Source organism: Mixophyes fleayi, chromosome 2 (assembly GCF_038048845.1).
Source record: "Mixophyes fleayi isolate aMixFle1 chromosome 2, aMixFle1.hap1, whole genome shotgun sequence".
Classification (NCBI taxonomy): domain Eukaryota; kingdom Metazoa; phylum Chordata; class Amphibia; order Anura; family Limnodynastidae; genus Mixophyes; species Mixophyes fleayi.
The window spans coordinates 337,960,882-337,979,509 of record NC_134403.1 but is presented as its reverse complement, the minus strand read 5'-3'; the positions used below and the strand labels follow the sequence as shown (position 1 = coordinate 337,979,509).

Below are 18,628 nucleotides of genomic sequence, written 5' to 3'. Positions count from 1 at the left end.
ATTGATAACTTAATTTAAAGATTTAAACCCAGGCAACGCCGGGTGTTACAGCTAGTAATGTATAAAAACTATAGAATGAGAGCATTCTACTTAACAGTGGTATAAATGTAGCGATCTTTTAAAGGGCTCCTATTCATTCAACACCAAGATTCTCTCTTATAGTTGGAGGAATATATGTTTAAAGAGAGATCATTTTAGGAATACAGATCACCAACATTTTTATGTTATTAGTGAAAGCTATTTTGAAATATTAGCAAACAATGTAACAAGTATATCAGGGTCTCCAATTACTGTAATCACAGGAGATTGTTGTGAAAAAACCCCAAAACAAAACACATCAATAGTCTACAATAATTTATATTTATCCACAATAACAGTAATCAAAGCCATCAAACATTGATGTTACAAAGATTCTTAAACAAAAGGACAAAGGTATAATTAGTGAGAATTACTCTTCAGCTGGTGTGTATATAATATATACATAAATTGATAGTTTGGTTTTCCCGATTGGCAGTATCTGCCCATCTTGTGTGTGACCTCTACCACAGCCAATTCACATTGACCAACCTACATTTAAAATCAGATGAGAATTGTACACACACCTACAGAATATTAGGATAAACCTGGTAATTTGAGAACATTAAAAAGGTCACTTAATTATGGATCCAATCTTCCCACACATTATACATATTGTTTGAAAATTATGGGCAATCGGGTCACAATCTGAAAGGGGATTTGGGATATTATTGCATTGTGAGACACAAGTGGATATTAATTACTAAACTGCGGATTTGAAAATGTGGAGTTGTTGCCTATAGCAACCAGATTCTATTTAGTTATCTAGTACATTCTACAAAATGCTAGAATCTGATTGGTTGCTATAGGCAACATCTCCACTTTTTCAAACCTGCAGTTTAGTAAATATACCCCAAGGAGTGAAAATCGATAACATGATTGCATTGTCAGTGTGCGAGCCGCCAGCATTAACCCATTACTTGTACTTAGCCGCTACTTCCACATTTCATAGCACAGAAGGTTCTGTGATATCATCGTGGTAACATGGGCAAGCGATTTGCCTTACAGGGTTATTTTACAAAAAATCCTAGGACACCCATCCATCCACCCTCCATCATACACCAGCGCGTATTGCACGCTGTTAAAAAAATCAAATAAACTCCACTCTCTAAAATATTTGTTATTTTAATGTCTGTAAATTCACTAAAATTCTGAAAGAATTATCTCTGCACAGCAGCACCGTGGATAGAACATATAGAAAGAACACAGTGATATGCTGTCTCACTGCTACAGATATAAATGTACGATTCAGCTGTGTGTGTAGAGACAACTTAAGGCACTAGGATATTAGATTAACATCTTGATGTTCAGAGAAGCTACTGCCCTCTATGTATTCAATAGATAAACAACAAAACACGTTGGATCTTTTTACATTTTCAAACACAAAGCACAGAACTGTATGTAGCAGACAGGTCTGGAGGGCACAGCGTTCAGGAACAGGGACATTGCTGGTCATTTTCATGTATTTCTTTACCAGACACTTTATGTCAAAACCAAGTAAGTTTGAAGGCAGATTACTAACATAAGGAGTATTTACAACCAAAGACAACATGATCTGTAAACATGGGCAGGCCTCACCCTAGGAAATCTACACAGGCAGGAAGCCAAGAAGCCAAGAAAAGATTTCGGCCAGTCTTTACACGCTGACATCTTGGCAGATAAATTATGTCATTTCATACCCAATGTCCTGTAAGTGACATTATGTGTGTGCACAAAACTATTGCTGATCTCGATCAACATCGGACGAAGAAACTCTGGTTGCTCTATAGAGTGGTCAAACTACACATAGATCAAGACACTTGGCTGGAATAGCTGAATGTACATAAGGTAAAGCCGGCCAATTGGGTTATTTTTGTATAAATGTCTAATCTTGCTCACAGTTTTCTGACCTGAGCAATCAAAACCATGATCAGAGTTGATGGGGCAGATTTGAAGTAATGGTCAGTGAATGACCACATTGCTATATCGCTGTATCAGCCAAACAGAATTTCAAACCCAACCCAGCAAATGTGATTATAATTTGGTGGGACCGATTTTATTGTTCGGAACACACACAAACACATACATCTTGGGCCAAGATCAAAAATAACAAATTGACTGAGCTTACCTAACCTTGGTGACCATTTCAAGTATAAACATCCCTCCTGTCTGCACTCTGAGAAAGCTCAGCGCACACAAGTGGCCCAACCAAGCTTCTTACTCATTAATTGTCAATGTTGCATATCTGCAGTCCTGTACTTACTGCTAGTCACTCTGTGCTTCTTGGAAGATCCATCATCACAGCACACGAGGCCGTGGCATGCAGAACATGGCACAGTTTCGGTACAATGGTCAATCCTGAGATTAGTAGTGCATTCAGCCCATTGCAAAGGAGCTTTAAACCTAAATATGTTTTCTATACTTTTGGTTGTAAGAAAAATGATGAATTACGGAGCACAATGAGACAATACTGAGGAGCCGCAGCAGAAGTCGTGTTTTACTGGGAACTGACGGTGGCAGCGAGCAGCTAATCCAACGGTGCCAACTTAAGCCTCAGCTGGGACGTTCTCCAATAAACCCTCAGTCCAGAGAGACAGGACCAGGTTCTCCTTGTCATGGTCACTTTCAAGTGGCAAATCTTTCACGCGCACCGTCTCATTCTCCCAGATTGCTTTTAAAGCGTTCATATGGGTCAGCGGGAAACGCAAACCGTTCACCTGCAAAAAGGGAAGAGGCGATTACAAAGGCTCTAATGCAGACATCTGCCAAATGGGGCAATATAAATATACAGTGCTGACTATGGCTTAATAAAGTCTTACTTCCTTCTCTAATCTCCCTTCTTCACGTAACCACAGCACCTCATGCCGTTTCCTTTCTCCACCCTTCTATGTTTCCGTGAATAAGAAAAGAACCAAATATCCTATATGAACGTACTCAGGCTAACACACTGCATTATTATACACTATGAGGCATATGTAATACAATGGCTTACAGAGCAATAATATCAGATTGGATTATATTGTGGCGATTCAATTCTAAGCGTTGTGCCGCGGAGTGTCTCCGGAAGGGTACGCAGGAAGATCCACACCGTAGAGGCACCATAATAACCAGAAACGTGCACAGCTGAATATCATGGTCATGTCGCTGTACAGCGCTGCGGAATTAGTGGCGCTATATAAATAGCTGATGATGATTATGATAATATCCGGCAGGACATCACCTAGAATTTAATCGGTCCCATATGAGTTACAGCTGGGGTTCCACATGACTTATTTAGTAATAAAAAAAACGTAATTTCTTAGAATACTTTAAACTCAGAAGAAGAGTTATAAAGTCTTTTCAAATAAGAATCAATTGAAATAATAATATATATACGAATGTGTGATGCACTCAATAATTATTCTTCGCGATGAAACCTTGAAAATAGCTTATTATAGTCCAGGAAAGACTGGTTACAATACGTGTTAGACACTAAAAGGAGACGGAGAACATACAAGAGGCATTCATGGTTCACCTTATGTGGCTTGGAGAATGAAAGGAGAATAGCAAGGTACCAGAAACACCAGTGATTAAACAGTGCCACCTGCTGGCTGTCTGCTGCAACGCTACCTGCAGTTTAGCAGCTGCTCCAGTTACACAGATCACGCAAAACCAGTTTTTCTCTAAAGACAGAAGACGAAGCCGAACTCATAAAACATCAATATTTCCCCCAAGGGAGAGATATTTTTCTTACTTTTACTTGCACTTCGGGAATTTTGCAAACATATATTAGCTGACTACCATAAAACAACAACAGGAGAAAGCATGTTTTATTTCTGCTGACGGCTTTTAAAGCTGCAATCCCACGTCAGCCTCACCTTTCTATACACATAATCCCACTGGATCCACAATCTTTTCATTCCTCCACACACATTGCTTGTTTAACACCTGCACATTACATATACCCTGTGACATGTAATACTGTGTTGGTTATGAGGCAACTATCTAGATCAGTGTTGGCTAACCTGTGACACTCCAGGTGTTGTGAAACTACAAGTCCCAGCATGCTTTGCCAATATATAGCAGCTTATTGCTGGAAGGGTATGCTGGGACTTGTAGTTTCACAAACCCCTGGAGTGTCACAGGTTAGCTAACACTGATCTATATCAACCAGGAGTGAGGGCAGCGGTTTCATATCTGCGCTCATATCCCCGTTTGACACCTAGACAGCGACAACATTCTGTCTGCGACAGATGTCAGGGTGACTTCACAAATGGCGGCACTGCTACGATCTTATCCAGACACACGTTATCTGTATTGGTTCTCTTATAAAGAGACACTTAACGAGGGGATCAATAATAACCATTTTACAAGGTATTTATAAAGAAACAAAAAGGACGTTCACGTTGCTGAAGCAGTATCATTGTTTGATACAGTCCAGGGAGTATATTTACTAAGTGACGGTTCTGTCTATTTTCGGTGCAATCTCTTAAAAACACGATGGGCTTTGTCTTTTAATAAAATGGCCATTTTTTAAAAAATGACGGCAATGCGTCGAAAATCGGTGCCTTAGTAAATATAACCCCAGGTGTGTACAACAGGACGTGCTCCTTTTTCTGCCTAATGGACAAATTGATCGGCTAGCCATCTCGTCTGAGGGTTCATTTGTAAGACACCCCAATATTTTATTATAGTCACTTAGATTGCAGAAGTCAGGTAAGCTTGACATACATGTAGATGGCCAGATCTGATTAGGTAGAAAATAGTAATAGAAAAGGATCAGACTGAAGGTGACAATGTGATAAAAGGTCTGATCTCAACCTAACCTTCCCCCTACATGTATCTAATTGGTTGATCTATATCCCCCAGCTGGTGCCCCCGTTACCTGCACCACCTCCCCTCCTGTGAGTGACAGCTCTTGTTCATACTGTAGGGAAACAATTGCTTTGCAGGCCGTCCATAGAGCCACAAAAAAAGCTATATTATCCCATGGACGGACTAAAAGACAGCCAGCGCTGCAACAGGAGATAGTGGGGTGTTCCTGGGGCGGAGTAGGGAACTAGGAGACCCCTTATGAATATATGTAAGGTGAAGGCAAAGTTTCAGAAGCGGATGTCCAAAGGCAGACAACCCATTTACAGTCTAACAGGTCTGTCCCTTTCCTACACGTCCTATGCACTGATGATGTGTTACTGCTCTGTCAGATACAAACTGACATGTGTGTGAAGTCATCACTCTGCTCTGCTGTTTGTTTACTTCCAATCAGATTACATGTAATCAGATTTGGTATGATGGGAGTGTAATGTGTGTGTCTTAATTATATATTGACGTGATTGCACAAACAATGCATTGAAGGATGCATGTGGCCAGCTTACACCAACAAATCAGGTTTTACAGTGATTTTATATCTGTATCAATTGTGTTAGTATAGACTCAAGTCAGAGAACCATACCAGGCTGGGAATCCAGCCCTACGGGAAGGCTCTGATGTAGCAGACGTGCTCAGGGTCTGTCATGGACTATAGGAGACCATGGAAGGGCGAGTACAGCGACATATACTGGACATAACATTTGTTTTAAAGACTGAAATATTGCCTAAAACTGTTCAACTTCCAACATTAAAGCTGTCTGTAATAAAATGACTGTATCTGGGTGAGGATGGATACAATCCTTAACACGGAATGTTCCATTTATAAAACCTAAATGTCCCTTTCTAATAAGGTGGGAACACAAGAAACCCATTTAAATGCACATAATAATCTGTATACATGACCGGGATTGGTCACCCAGGAGAAATGCTCATCACTACTTACAGGAGGACTTCCTTCATTGTCGGAGATCATATGTGTCTTCCTTTCATTCCTCAAGGCATGGATGACGTAAGCCATTAATTCTTCTTTGGGGTTCTAAAACATATTGAACAGAGAATATACTGTATTACAATCTAACACACAGGGTATTACACTGAAGCGCGGCACAATGACTAACTTTTGGTCTATAAAGTGTAGGAACTTGATGGCAAATGGTGACAGAGAGATCAAGGAGATTTTTATTCCATGTATTGTGAGGAAAATTTATAAGTAATGGGGATATGACAGATTGAAGTGTACCGATGCAACAACACCAGGTTAGCTCTATGGGATCAGCATACACTGGGTGTGAACATGAGATCTGTTCCATACTTTGAAGTACATGCTATCCACATCTCCAAACCCTTCCCTCTGTGCTGCTGTGATCTATCGACCCCCTGGGTCACCTCAACTCTTCCTTGAACATTTCTCTTCATCATCTTCAGCGATTTCAACGTCCCATTCTCAGTGCTTTTCAAAAGTTTTCCTATATCATAATTAACTCTCCAGGCCTTTGTCAAATAGCCTCTCGGCTATGCTTCCTAACTGATAGACCGATCGGCAATGTTTCATGTTTAGAATTGTGACAAGATTTATAATACATAATAGGCAGATCTCACCTGGATTAAGTACACAAAAGGTCCCACCCATAAGCACGAGTCTCAATACCAGAATCACGTTAGTTAGAAGTGAGACTGCTTTAGTGGTTTCTATGGATATTAATGAACACCACAGAGTGACATCATGCTGCCATTGGACAGGGAGTGCTCGAGTCCAAGTTACAAACCTTTTCTACAACATATCTATAGATGGTCCCGATCACCAATCACATTTAGATTCTCCCAAATCAGTCCCCAGAAAGGAACCCTCAAAGCTACAAAACATTGTTAAGTTAAATTGTATTAATGTTATCACTACATACTGATGTCTGAGTTGACGATGCAATATGTAAACGTTTAAATTTAAAACAGAAGAGAAATAAAAATACCTGATCCTTCTGAGAAGCAGAATGATAGAGATTAGGGGCCTGATTCATTAAGGATCTTAAATGAAGAGCTATCTTATTTCAGTCTAATGGACAAAACAATGTTACAATGCAAGGGGTGCAAACTAGTTTTCTGTTTTGCACATAAGTTAAATACTGACTGTTTTTTCATGTAGCACACAAATATCAACTTTAAATTTCAGTGTACAAATAAGCTATCAAGTATTTGTGTGCTACATGAAAAAAAACAGTCAGTATTTAACTTATGGGCAAAACAGAAAACTAGTTTGCACCCCTTGCATTGTAACATGGTTTTGTCCAGGAGACTGAAATAAGATACCTCTTCATTTAAGATCCTTAATGAATCAGGACCTAGGACTGTACTTTTAGACATAGCTAAGGCCAGTTACCCACTGTCAGACTTGAGTATTTAAACACACGTGCACAGCATGGAAAAACCAAAACCAATTTGATATAATTTGCTAAATCTGCAGTAGCATCTGAAGCTTCCTCCAGACAAGAACAGGTGACCTATAACAGAAGTCAATCTATTCAGATGTACTCACGAGCATTTTTGGAACCTTGTCTATGGCAATGGCTGCATAATCCTGGTATTGGAGTTTGATTGTGCTGTTAATGTTTGGTGGATCGTCTGCAGAGAAAATAATAAATAACAGTTGGTAAGACCTTTAATTCCCTTAGATTGTACACTCCTCTGAGCAGGGCCATCTCTCCTCCTGTTTCCACCACTTCTAACTCTGCTCTCCAGCTACTTAGCCTTCCTCCTCGAGGGTCCTCCACCCCACGTCCACTCTCGCTCCCTCCTCCCCCCTGGGGGTCTCCCTGTCTTCCGCGCCCTCCTTCTTGGGCCCCGTCGTTTGCGGATCCTCCCTCCCCCTTCCCCGCCCTCTCTAGCTGTGCATTGAGCTTACTGAGTTGCTGTGTTTACTGTCTCCCATTGTATTGTAATTTTGTTTGTATCTGTACGGCGCTGCGGATGCCTTGTGGCGCCTTATAAATAAATATTAATAATAATAATAATAAACCAAATATATACACATAGAACGACAGCTCAAGATTGCTAAATGGTAGATCTGGCAAGAAACTGACATTACATCACCAAGTAGACCAACTGTATATGTATGGGGCAATGACTATTCTATGCAGAGATTGCATCTTACAGTAGAAGGTCCTCACAAAGGTGTTGAGTTCCGGTCCAAAATAGAACTGAATAAAAGGTCCTCTCAGAGATCACAAACTGGTTTGATTAATACCTTTTGAAACATTCCGACGGGAATCACAATCCCATAGGAGAGTTTCAAATGTACAGGAAAATAGAAAATGATACAGGCTGTGAGGGAAATTTGATTGAAAAAAAGAGGAAATAAAACTCCAGGCCCCTAGGACTGAGTCTAGGTTGGGGATATGGCTTGCTGGGGGAGTGGTCGTTTTTTCCTTACTGTCGAACCTGCAGAAAGAGTTTATAAGTTTATAGGCATTCTTCTAGGTGACATGAGAAATACAATGAGCATATAACATTTGCATAACGTTGTGCAACGCAAGCTTTGGTACCTTCTACTAGTACCCTTTTTATTGTGTCTTAGAGCACAACATGTGTAATGTGTTTGCAGAATAGAGTAATTCTTTGTATAGAGGCTCAAACTGTATACATTTTCCCGCACCAGTTTATAGACAATAACGAACATACTATGAGTGGGGAAAGCGACATCCAAGGTATAGTAAAAGGCCCAATTAACATGAGTTTTTAGGTCAAGTCGCATTAAGTTGACCCAGTTTAATGGTAACAGAAGACATTAGCACAGACAAGAGATTGTATATTACACACCTGATTTCATGTCATCTCTACTTTTCTCCAAGTAGAGAGATGAACCAATTTCAACATAAGGCGGCAGCCTATGGACCATGAAATCCCGCAGCATTTCCGATGACCTCAGCTGACATCTGCCCTCTATCCGTTTGGTTATATTGGACAAGAGACCAGTCAGGGTCTTTGCCGCACTGCTGGGATCTAAGAGCTGAAACAGTCACATACAGCATGGATATTATTGAATAGACACATCCATTAATAAAATATAATAAAAAAAAACAGATGCATCAAAAAGCAGCATTAATGGAAACTGGATTCAAATAAATAGCACTATAGCAATTTAAAGAATCAGACTAATGTTATGATGGTTTTGCAATCTGTGCAGCATAGATTTTACACACTAACCAAGCCATTCTTACCATTAATACATTTCAAAAGTTAGAAGTTTTAAGTCTTACTAGATTTCCGTGCAAAGAAGTAAAATATGAAAATAAAATATTGACCCTGTATAACCCACATGTGGACTTGATCAAATTCTGAATTTTCCTGTTCACTAATTTTGAAAGGATATTTAATAGAATTCATCCCACAGACACAGGTAACAAGTATTTGACTGTTCACGATCTGCTTGGATCCTTAATATTCTTCTATGACACATATAAAGATGTTGAACAGGTTTTCTATCTTTAGAGGATTTCTTTATTGCACATGCCTTTCACGTAATACACTGCTTCATCCTTCCGGCTTATGGACAGAAATATAATTTTATTAAACTTGGATATGACACAAAACTGCTCTGTGGACAGAATGGTGTTCAATACACAAAAGCACATCTGGGTCATACGCAAAACAACTTCTTCCGGTAGATAAAATGCAATGTATTCCGTAAAAGATTCAAGAGGGAAGGGGGTGCAAACCAATAAGATAAAGTTATGTCAAATTGGAACCCCCGTTTAAAGACATTGGACTCTACCAGTAACTGTTGTAGAGGAATGCCCTTTCTAAGTTCCACATCATCCATCGCTGCATCGTTCAGGAGAGGCGGCATCAGATCCTGCAGGTAGTCCACCCAGGTGCTGCGGAGAGGATAACTGGATATAAATCATCATTTCCAACATTCTGTCAACGGTACAACCACCACATACCTCTACTTATTGTGGTATCAAACCATTGTGGATAATAAATAGGTTTGTAGCTACTAAAGTCCACTAGGCATAAACAGGATCACTGTTACTGCAAAATATGAAAGTGAACTCTGCTAAAGGGTCCTGGCGTAGATGTTAATGAACTTAGTCCATCATTATTGTATTGGGCGATAAATTACAGAATTTTACAAAAAAATAAATACAACAAGAAAACAGGTAACTGCAATACAGACCGTGGTTCAAAGTAACGTAATACAACATAGACACAAGACTGCCAATGTAACAATCACAGGATACAGAGGGCAAAATGTGGTGGTCTTCACGGGCTGTAGAAGTGGCTTTAAAACGTGCAATAACTAAACGATTAGATATCCATTACAGGTACTATATATACACATTTTTTCTTTTACTATTAAATTGATCCTGTCTCTATTCTACTGGTTAACACAGTACAAAAATACAAGACTTGCAGAAAGAACCCCCTGTTCCAAGTAAAAAGCAAGTGGCTTCTTCTAACAGGAGCTTAGCACAATATCATACTACCATGTTGTGAAGAACACAGTCTGAGCATGCAGCTGCAAGCAGAAAACAACATCTGTGGAACTAGCTTCCACCCGATGGGTTGGAAATCATATTAATTGAGGGCAGACTGTCCTTACGTGTTCTGGTAGGTGCTGATCGTTACATGGGTGGAATGTGATGAGCTTGCAGGAGTGTCGGCTTGATGAATTACTCCTCTGGGAAAATACAGCATGTCACCTTCCTAAGATAAAATACATATACTGTGTTACATCTACACAGTGTTTTCTTTACACTGTCCTCCTAGCAGCCAGCTTTCAGTTTATTCGTGGGAGAATTGAGACAAATACTACCTTTAATAAGATGTCATGAGTCTGAGTAATGACCACGTCTGGCGGGACCACATCGTATTCTCTAGCCAGAGGGGTGATGGGTTTATAGAGGCGCCAGTGTTTCTCCCCCTCTACTTGGAGGATGAAGACCTGGAAAGAGACAGTGTATATTGGAGCATCTACCAATATCCATGCAAATGCAGCCCAAGAAAGTCAGTAGATGAGAACAGAGGGATCTGCACCTGCACCCAAGTGAGAATGCTGGTGACCTCTTCCTGCTCCCCCTGGTGATTGATGTAAACCATAGCAGTGGCCCTATATCTAACGTTCCTGTGGCCCCCCAAAGCAAAACAAAATAATTATAACGTCTCATTTGCAGACACCGTTTCTACACTGCCACCAACCGGCCAAATTTGGATGAGAAGCTCAATGTCTGCAGGGTATTCATGACTAAGGACTTTTGAAATCATAGAACATCAACGCTGATGACCAACAGATATCCCCTGACAAGTAGAACATCTCAGTGAACATGGACCCTTGATTCTCCTGGCATTGCCGTATGGCCTGTGGAGACCAGCTAGATAGTTAAATCCAATCAATAGGACAGTTTCTGTAGAACAATAGGTAACATCGTTTTTCCAATTGTAAAAATAAGATGGAAATCTAAATCATTATAATGTAATGCTGCATGAATATATTTATAAAAATATTTTTTTTTATTTGGGTTAAAAAAAAAATGTAATGGGAGTGCAACTGAGGAAAAGTTGGAGCCCAACCAGAGACACACACAGAACTCTACTACGAGGGTGAGAAGGAAGACTTAATAACAGTACTTTAATTGTATAATGTGTAGTGTTTTCTGCAGGACAAAATCACCACAGTAAAACAGGGTATCAGGCGATTTCCACTACATTAAGTTGCTTACCTCAACATCATCGTGGTGCGGAGGCAGACCCTGGGATTCCGATGGCGTGATATAAACATTACACCCAACTAGTGTGCCAAAAAAACACTCCAGTTTCTCCATAATGTGCCATAGCTTGTCCTGCAGAGACACAACAGTACCGTCAGCTGGGTGGTGGGTATCCACGGATTACCAGAGATTCATTGTCAAGACAACTGATGTAACAAACACTACATACTTCAGTACATCACCTAAAATATACAGCGGCTCAGACAGCCAATCGTATCATCAAAGCCCTTCCCCAATGCTCATGCCATTGAGTGCAAGGACGCGACCTGTATTACGAACAACGCTACATCCTGTAGGCCGCATACGCAGACTGACAGGAGTGGAGGTGGCTGCCACAGTCCGTGTAAACGCCGGTCTGTGCCACAGTCCGTGTAAACGCCGGTCTGTGCCACAGTCCGTGTAAACGCCGGTCTGTGCCACAGTCCGTGTAAACGCCGGTCTGTGCCACAGTCCGTGTAAACGCCGGTCTGTGCCACAGTCCGTGTAAACGCCGGTCTGTGCCACAGTCCGTGTAAACGCCGGTCTGTGCCACAGTCCGTGTAAACGCACAGCTTTAAGGACTTTTTGTTTACATTTTTATACAGAATAATGTACTACCTACTTTAAATTATTATGTATATTAGAAGTTCTGTAATGTCGGATACCTTTAAGCAGTGGGGTCATATGTTTATGTAAAGCTATAACACAAACATTGTATAATGTAATAAAAGGACCGTCCTATCGTAGATAATAAACAGAGTAATTACTCATTTTGATGGATGTGTTTGTTCAGTGCACTTGCAATGGGTTATGTTTGGACCACATATGTGAGTTTCATGCTACAAGGTAATCCCCATGCTGAAGTGTGTTTACATCTGTTGGACAATTAAAAATGAAGAAAATAGCTCACGCAGGGTTTTCCTGTGTATTTGTGAACAATGCTCTATAGGGATTATTGATCCTGTAGCCTTCAGCAGTTCTCATATCTGTGTTCCACAACAAGGTGCAATGCAAACTGAACCAGCCTCCCGTGTAAACAAACCCTGAAAGACACTCAGGAGCTTTCCTCCAACTGTAAAGAAACACTCAGCTTTGATATGGTCATTTATCTCATGCCCCTGTCAGTGACTCCTAACGTTCCTACAGTCTACAGGAGAAAAGACTGTCTTACATTGAATCTCTGAGGCTGATGAAACTGTATTGTTGCTTTGGAACGCCTGAAGTCTTTCAGAATCTCCAGGTAATTGGCTTTTCCACGTCTCTGTAAAACAACTTTCTTTCCGTGTTTGCACTTGCACATGTTCACGTCTCTCCCGTAGAATATGCCTTTGCTACTTGCATGTCTTAGGTCCTTCATGGGGAACAGAGACTGGTAATAGCTTCCCACCTGAGGGCTGCGCTGCTGGATTAACAGACGCTTTTTTTCCCAGTAAGTGGTGAAAAATTCCTCACTTGTTATTGGGGCGATCAAGCTTTGGAAAAGGCTCCGTGGTGTAGTGAAGTCCAGAGGGGGCACGTCGGGTTGGTGCCGTGGTTTTTTAGACGGAGACGTGGCATCCTCAGCTTCCACCTGCCTCTCTCTTCGCGACATATTCTACAGGGAAACAATGGACCGTTACATGCGCACACAGAAACACTAGGAACATTCCTAAATATTTCATATTACAAAGCTGTGTACAATTTATACTGTCACCGTTTACAGTGTGTTATATGTGTGAGTTTATAGGTTGATAAAGGCCAACTCCCCCCAAAACATGATTTTGATAATGCCCCACCTGCCTCCTGGCAGGGACCCCTAAAATTTGGGAGCACATACCCCCAGCTTCTGTTCCAGTGCTCAGAACAAGTAGATGAAATCTAAAGAGAGCTGTGTCGGTTTGTAACACTCTGTATACTGGAGATATATAGATCAGTGATCTCCCCAGAAAATTCTGCCAGCCGGGTGGCATTAAGAAACACCCGGGTAGGGGCAGTTGTAATACTTTTCAATAATAATGAAAAATCTTAGTGGTTATTGCCCACACCTGCCAGGACTGGTGGCCAGTGATCTAACACACTGCTGGCTGTAGGGCTCACATAGCGCCTGTTATAATAGGAGAAACAATGGTTTATTCTGTTATAATAGGACACTGTTAGGCTCCAAGAGCTGGGTGGAGCACTGTATAATTACATAGATATATAGAGAGTGAGAATTTGGAGTGATCTTTTTAAATAAACCATAATTACATTTAAAAAGGCAGCAGAAAGTAGATCAGGATATTACACATTATTTCACAAATAAACACTTACAACAAAATTAATTACCATTTATCATACATAAACGAGATAGGCTGGCATTCATAGCATAAATCCCTCCAATGCGCCGATATTCGATAGGTTGCTATAGTTACAGGACATTGTTGTTCTTGCACCTCGCTATTGAAATAAGCGCATATGTAACTCTACTACCTCAGATGTGTTGTGACCAATACCAAACAGAAAGTAGTTTATATTGGTCTTGCACAGTCAGAACTAAGGATATAAGTGTGACTGACTTCTAATGCTTACAGCATATATGTGCTATTGTACATGTATGTTCTTCAATTATGCTTTCTCAAGAAAACACAGTTCACCTACAACAAGTGTTGTCCCCTACACCAGGCTCGTGATCCATCACAACTGCTGCTGATCTGACACAACACAAACATAAGGTTCTGTGGATGCCATTTCTGTCTAAGTTCAGTGTTGGCTAACCTGTGATACTCCAGGTGTTGTGAAACTACAAGTCCCAGCATGCTTTGCCAATATATAGCAGCTTATTGCTGGAAGGGTATGCTGGGACTTTTAGTTTCACAACACCTGCAGTGTCACAGGTTAGCCAACACTTGTCTAAGTTCCACAGACAGCAAACTGTGGCAGAACAACTGAGAGGGGACGGTCATACACTGGTTAGCATTGCCACACTGGTGCTATGAATTTGCTTTAGACCAGCTTGGTATCTGCATGAAGTTTGTGCGACCTCAGTGTTCACAAAGTTAAGTCAGGTTCTCCTATTTACACACACACACTGGCAGGTTAACTGTCTAAACCGGCCTTGGTGTGTCGTGAGTTTGAGTGCCCATGGTAGGGAGATTAGATTGAAAGCTCGAAGTCTTCGGCATCCAAATAAAAATCTCTGATTGCACAGTGCTACAAAATATGTTGGCACTATAAAAGTAATGGCTCTCAAGCAGACCGTGCCGCTGACAGGCGTAATCACTCACACACACACAATAAGTATATAAAGCTAGGTTTTATTTTTATTGGGATTTTTCCTATATTTCTGGAAGAATTAATACAGAAAATATGCCCTTGGGCTGCCGTGACTTGCAACAGTTTTGGAAATTAATTCTTCATCAAAAATAAATACCTGTGCAACTATGAAAAATAAAACAAATTGATAGTGATTGAGAGCAGTTTCTGAATCAATTGCCACTTTGCAGGCTATAGTGCATACAATGCCTCAATTGGCTTCTGACAAAATTGACAATAATGTTTGTATGGTATAGAATTTCGATTGTAAGCTCCACTGGGGCAGGGACTGATTAATTCAGAGGTTAATAATTGTGTGATCTCATGATCTGAAGACTGTTACACTCTATGAAGTGTAGTAAACATTATTGGCAGCAGAACTACTGCTATCAAAGAGTTGTATAACAAACTATGATTATCTCTGTAGAAAAAAAGTACAACAGACACTGCACATTATGATATTTATAGTTGAGGCAAATATAAAACGTTATAAACTAAAGAAAGAAAAAGTTAAGGGAAGATATGTATGAGAAGAGGTTACAGTTTAGTGTGCACTCAGCTGAGTACTGGCTGCATACTCTCACCTTTACTTACAGTGGCTGCACACTAAGCCCAGCTGCTCCCATGCAGTGTTACACACAACCATGTGCTGACACTATCCCTGACCCAGCATGCCCCGCGCCGCTCACACCACACACAGCTCCTGCTATTAAAGAGGCAGCGCTCAGAGGAGGTCAGCTGAGAAATGCCAGGATGTAGGGAGACACCTAGTGGCTCCAAGTACAGTGCCTCATCTAGCACATATAATGTCCCATACATGGTGCTTAATATGCTTAACGTTTACTTAAGTGAGTCTACAATAAATACAGTATAGATTATAGAGAGTCCCTGCTGTAGGTTTGACCTGCAATATGCACAAATGCAGACATGCTACCAAAAGCCATTTTATCAGGGTGATATTTGACTAGATTGGTATTCCCCATTTATAACCCGAGTTTAATAAAGGAATGGCAGTGATCTTACACCAGTCAATTCACCGAACCCCTTTTATTACAGTCAACAAGTTGGAAATCCTAAACTATTGCCGACTTGTCTTGTTTTATTCAGCAAATATGTGTCACTTACCCAGCACAGATGTTACCTGCTGCATTTATCACTTAGTTGTGGATCTGGGACTTTGCTGATCAGGTCACTGTGACTTCAGGAAGATGACATCACAATGGCACTCTCTCTCTGTATAGTGCATTCTGTTCTGCTGCAGGGATATGTATTGTGTGCAGGGGCTGAGGTGCATTTATAGCCCCGCACGGGTCCCATCCCATAGTAGGCTACCTTGGGCCGGGTCTCTGGGCTACCTGTAATTTTGTTCCTAATAGGCTGCTGAGCCAAGTCTCGCCCCATGGGCTAAAATTTGCCAGCCTCTGACTGTGTGCAATGTTTAAAAGTTATCTATATCACAGATCACCCATAGCATTAAAACCACTGTCTAATATCAAACCATTCCTAACAATGTCTGCAGTGTGGCAGGGCGCTTTATCCTGCTGAAAGAGGCCACTGCCATCAGGGAATACCATTGCCATTAAGGGGTGTATGTGGTCTGCAACAATGTTTAGGTAGGTGGTATGTGTCAAAGTAACATCCACATGAAAACCAGGACCCAAAGTTACCCAGCAAAACATTGGCCATAGCATCACACTGCCTTCGTTGGCTGGTCTTATTCCCATAGTGCATCCTGGTACTATACAGGAAGAGCCATGGAGGCCCCACCTCACAACTTACCAGGGGCGGATCTAGAAAGATTTTCTACCCCTGGTGATTAAGGGGGGGCGATTTAAGCCCTGCCCTTCTTTCTGTCTTTTAAGGCTGCCGGCGGCTGCACAGTATGTGCAGGTCCGCTTGGCAGTGAGAATGTGCTGCCTGGCTGCTCTAATTGTGTTTAAAACACAATCAGAGCAGCCGGGCAGCACATTGTCACTGCCGAGCGGACCTGCACATAGTGTGCAGCCGCCGGCAGCAAGCCCCTGCTGGGGGGGGGGGGGGGCGATTGTGCCGATCGCCCTCCCCCCTGGATCCGCCACTGCAACTTACAGGACTTATAGGATCTGCTGCTAACATCTTGGTGCCAGATACCACAGGACACCTTCAGAGGCCGTGTGCCTTGACGGGTCAGAACTGTTTTGACGGCACAGTGAACCTATACAATATTAGGCAGGTGGTTTTAATGTTGTGGCTAATCGGTGTATAATTAACTTATTCCTTCGCCTCTCAGGGGCTGCTCCATGCAGCAGTTTTCAGCACAGTGGGTCACATTCCAACTCCAAATTAAAAACCAGCACTGGATGATGGTGCATTGAAGGGGGGTGAGTTGGTGGACCAATCAGAGCCTCAATAACAGAGATTGTGGCTTCTGATAGGCTGACCTGTTCACCCACCCACCACCATTGTGATAAATTGAAATGTTCTGCCACTATGGTTGTAATGTGACTTTAATTAGTCCAAGATCTGTTTCCAAGAGAAGTCTTTCAGTTGAAAAAACGGATATTACTGTAATACAAATGGGTGCACAGGATACTTTAAGGCACATCATGATTAAGTAAACCATGGCAAATATTTGTATGCCTTTATTCTGATACTTTACCCACTTATGTACACTCACTTGAAAATTGTACGTTTTGTTTTTTGAATGTTTCCTGTATTCTCGTCACTCTTCCTACTGTCTCCCACTGTGCACTGACATTAGTCAGATAGTAACACAGGAAGTATAATATAAGATGGGACTGAATATCTGTTCACCTTGTGGTCCAAGTGACACAATGAATATGCTGCTTCACGTTGCAAATTATTGATTTTTAGTCTCCCCAGTATATAATGTATATATATATATATATATATATATATATATATATATATACATATATATATATATATATATTTGAATTTCAATATAAAAGAGAAAAATGCACAAAAGTAGGTGCAAAATTTCAACTAGAAAATTACTTCAAAGCGGTGGGAATTGGCATAGTAATATACCCCACAGTCTTTTGTATGTAGTGTTTTAAACTAAAGTTTGACAATAGAGCAACTTGGACCATGTGGAACTTGATTACATAGGTGCAAATGTACAGTAATCCATAACAACCAATCAGAAATCTGCTCCCATTGGATTGGACAAAGCTAAAACTGAATTGGTTGCAAAGGGTAACTGCACATATGTTATCAATTCACTCCTGATGACTGTAAATGTTACTGCCTTTGCTTTTCTCCCTAGCTAGGCTTGCAGTACTTCAACTTTGAACACATGGACATTTCCACCCTCTTTATGGGAAGTTGTAACAGCGATCTTTATCTAGTTCCTTTTTGGACATTAATACAACTCTTTTGAATGTGGTGTTATAATGCAATGTACTTTATTATGACTGAAGAGTGATGCAGCTCAAGGCTTCTAGTGCAAGGTATAATGTATGATCAACTATATGTAATAGTCACATGGGTACTGTTTATTGTGAATGTACTACGGAGTGGGGTTTACGCAGATCTGAATGAAGCCCCCTCTATCTCTCAATGGCGGCCCTCATATATAAGAAGTTAAACATACAGTATGAACTTTGTTTCATGTAGGTTTCCCGGACTCCCGGGAGAGCAGACAAGTATCCCCCATACGGCAACTTGCTCGTCAAAATGACGTGATTCGTGGTGAATCATGTCAGTTTGGCCCC

General features: G+C 41.0%; 1 protein-coding gene across 4 annotated transcripts; it reads right to left on the bottom strand.

The window, feature by feature from the left end:
* Window positions 1-529: 529 nt before the first annotated feature.
* RIOX2 (ribosomal oxygenase 2) lies at window positions 530-16,111 on the bottom strand. 4 transcript variants are annotated; one of them, XM_075197028.1, is made up of 10 exons: window positions 16,038-16,111; window positions 12,814-13,236; window positions 11,616-11,735; window positions 10,712-10,840; window positions 10,499-10,602; window positions 9,668-9,770; window positions 8,713-8,902; window positions 7,433-7,518; window positions 5,846-5,938; window positions 530-2,771 (listed from the first exon to the last, which is right to left on the bottom strand). In XM_075197028.1, the coding sequence occupies exons 2-10, from the start codon at window positions 13,231-13,233 to the stop codon at window positions 2,601-2,603; spliced, it is 1,416 nt and encodes a 471-aa protein (XP_075053129.1). In that variant the 5' UTR covers window positions 13,234-13,236; window positions 16,038-16,111; the 3' UTR covers window positions 530-2,600. The 4 variants fall into 4 exon arrangements, with proteins under 4 accessions (XP_075053129.1, XP_075053130.1, XP_075053131.1 ...); XM_075197029.1 differs by lacking the exon at window positions 16,038-16,111 and adding an exon at window positions 15,497-15,578; XM_075197030.1 differs by lacking the exon at window positions 16,038-16,111 and adding an exon at window positions 15,507-15,578.
* Between the last annotated feature and the right edge of the window lie 2,517 nt (window positions 16,112-18,628).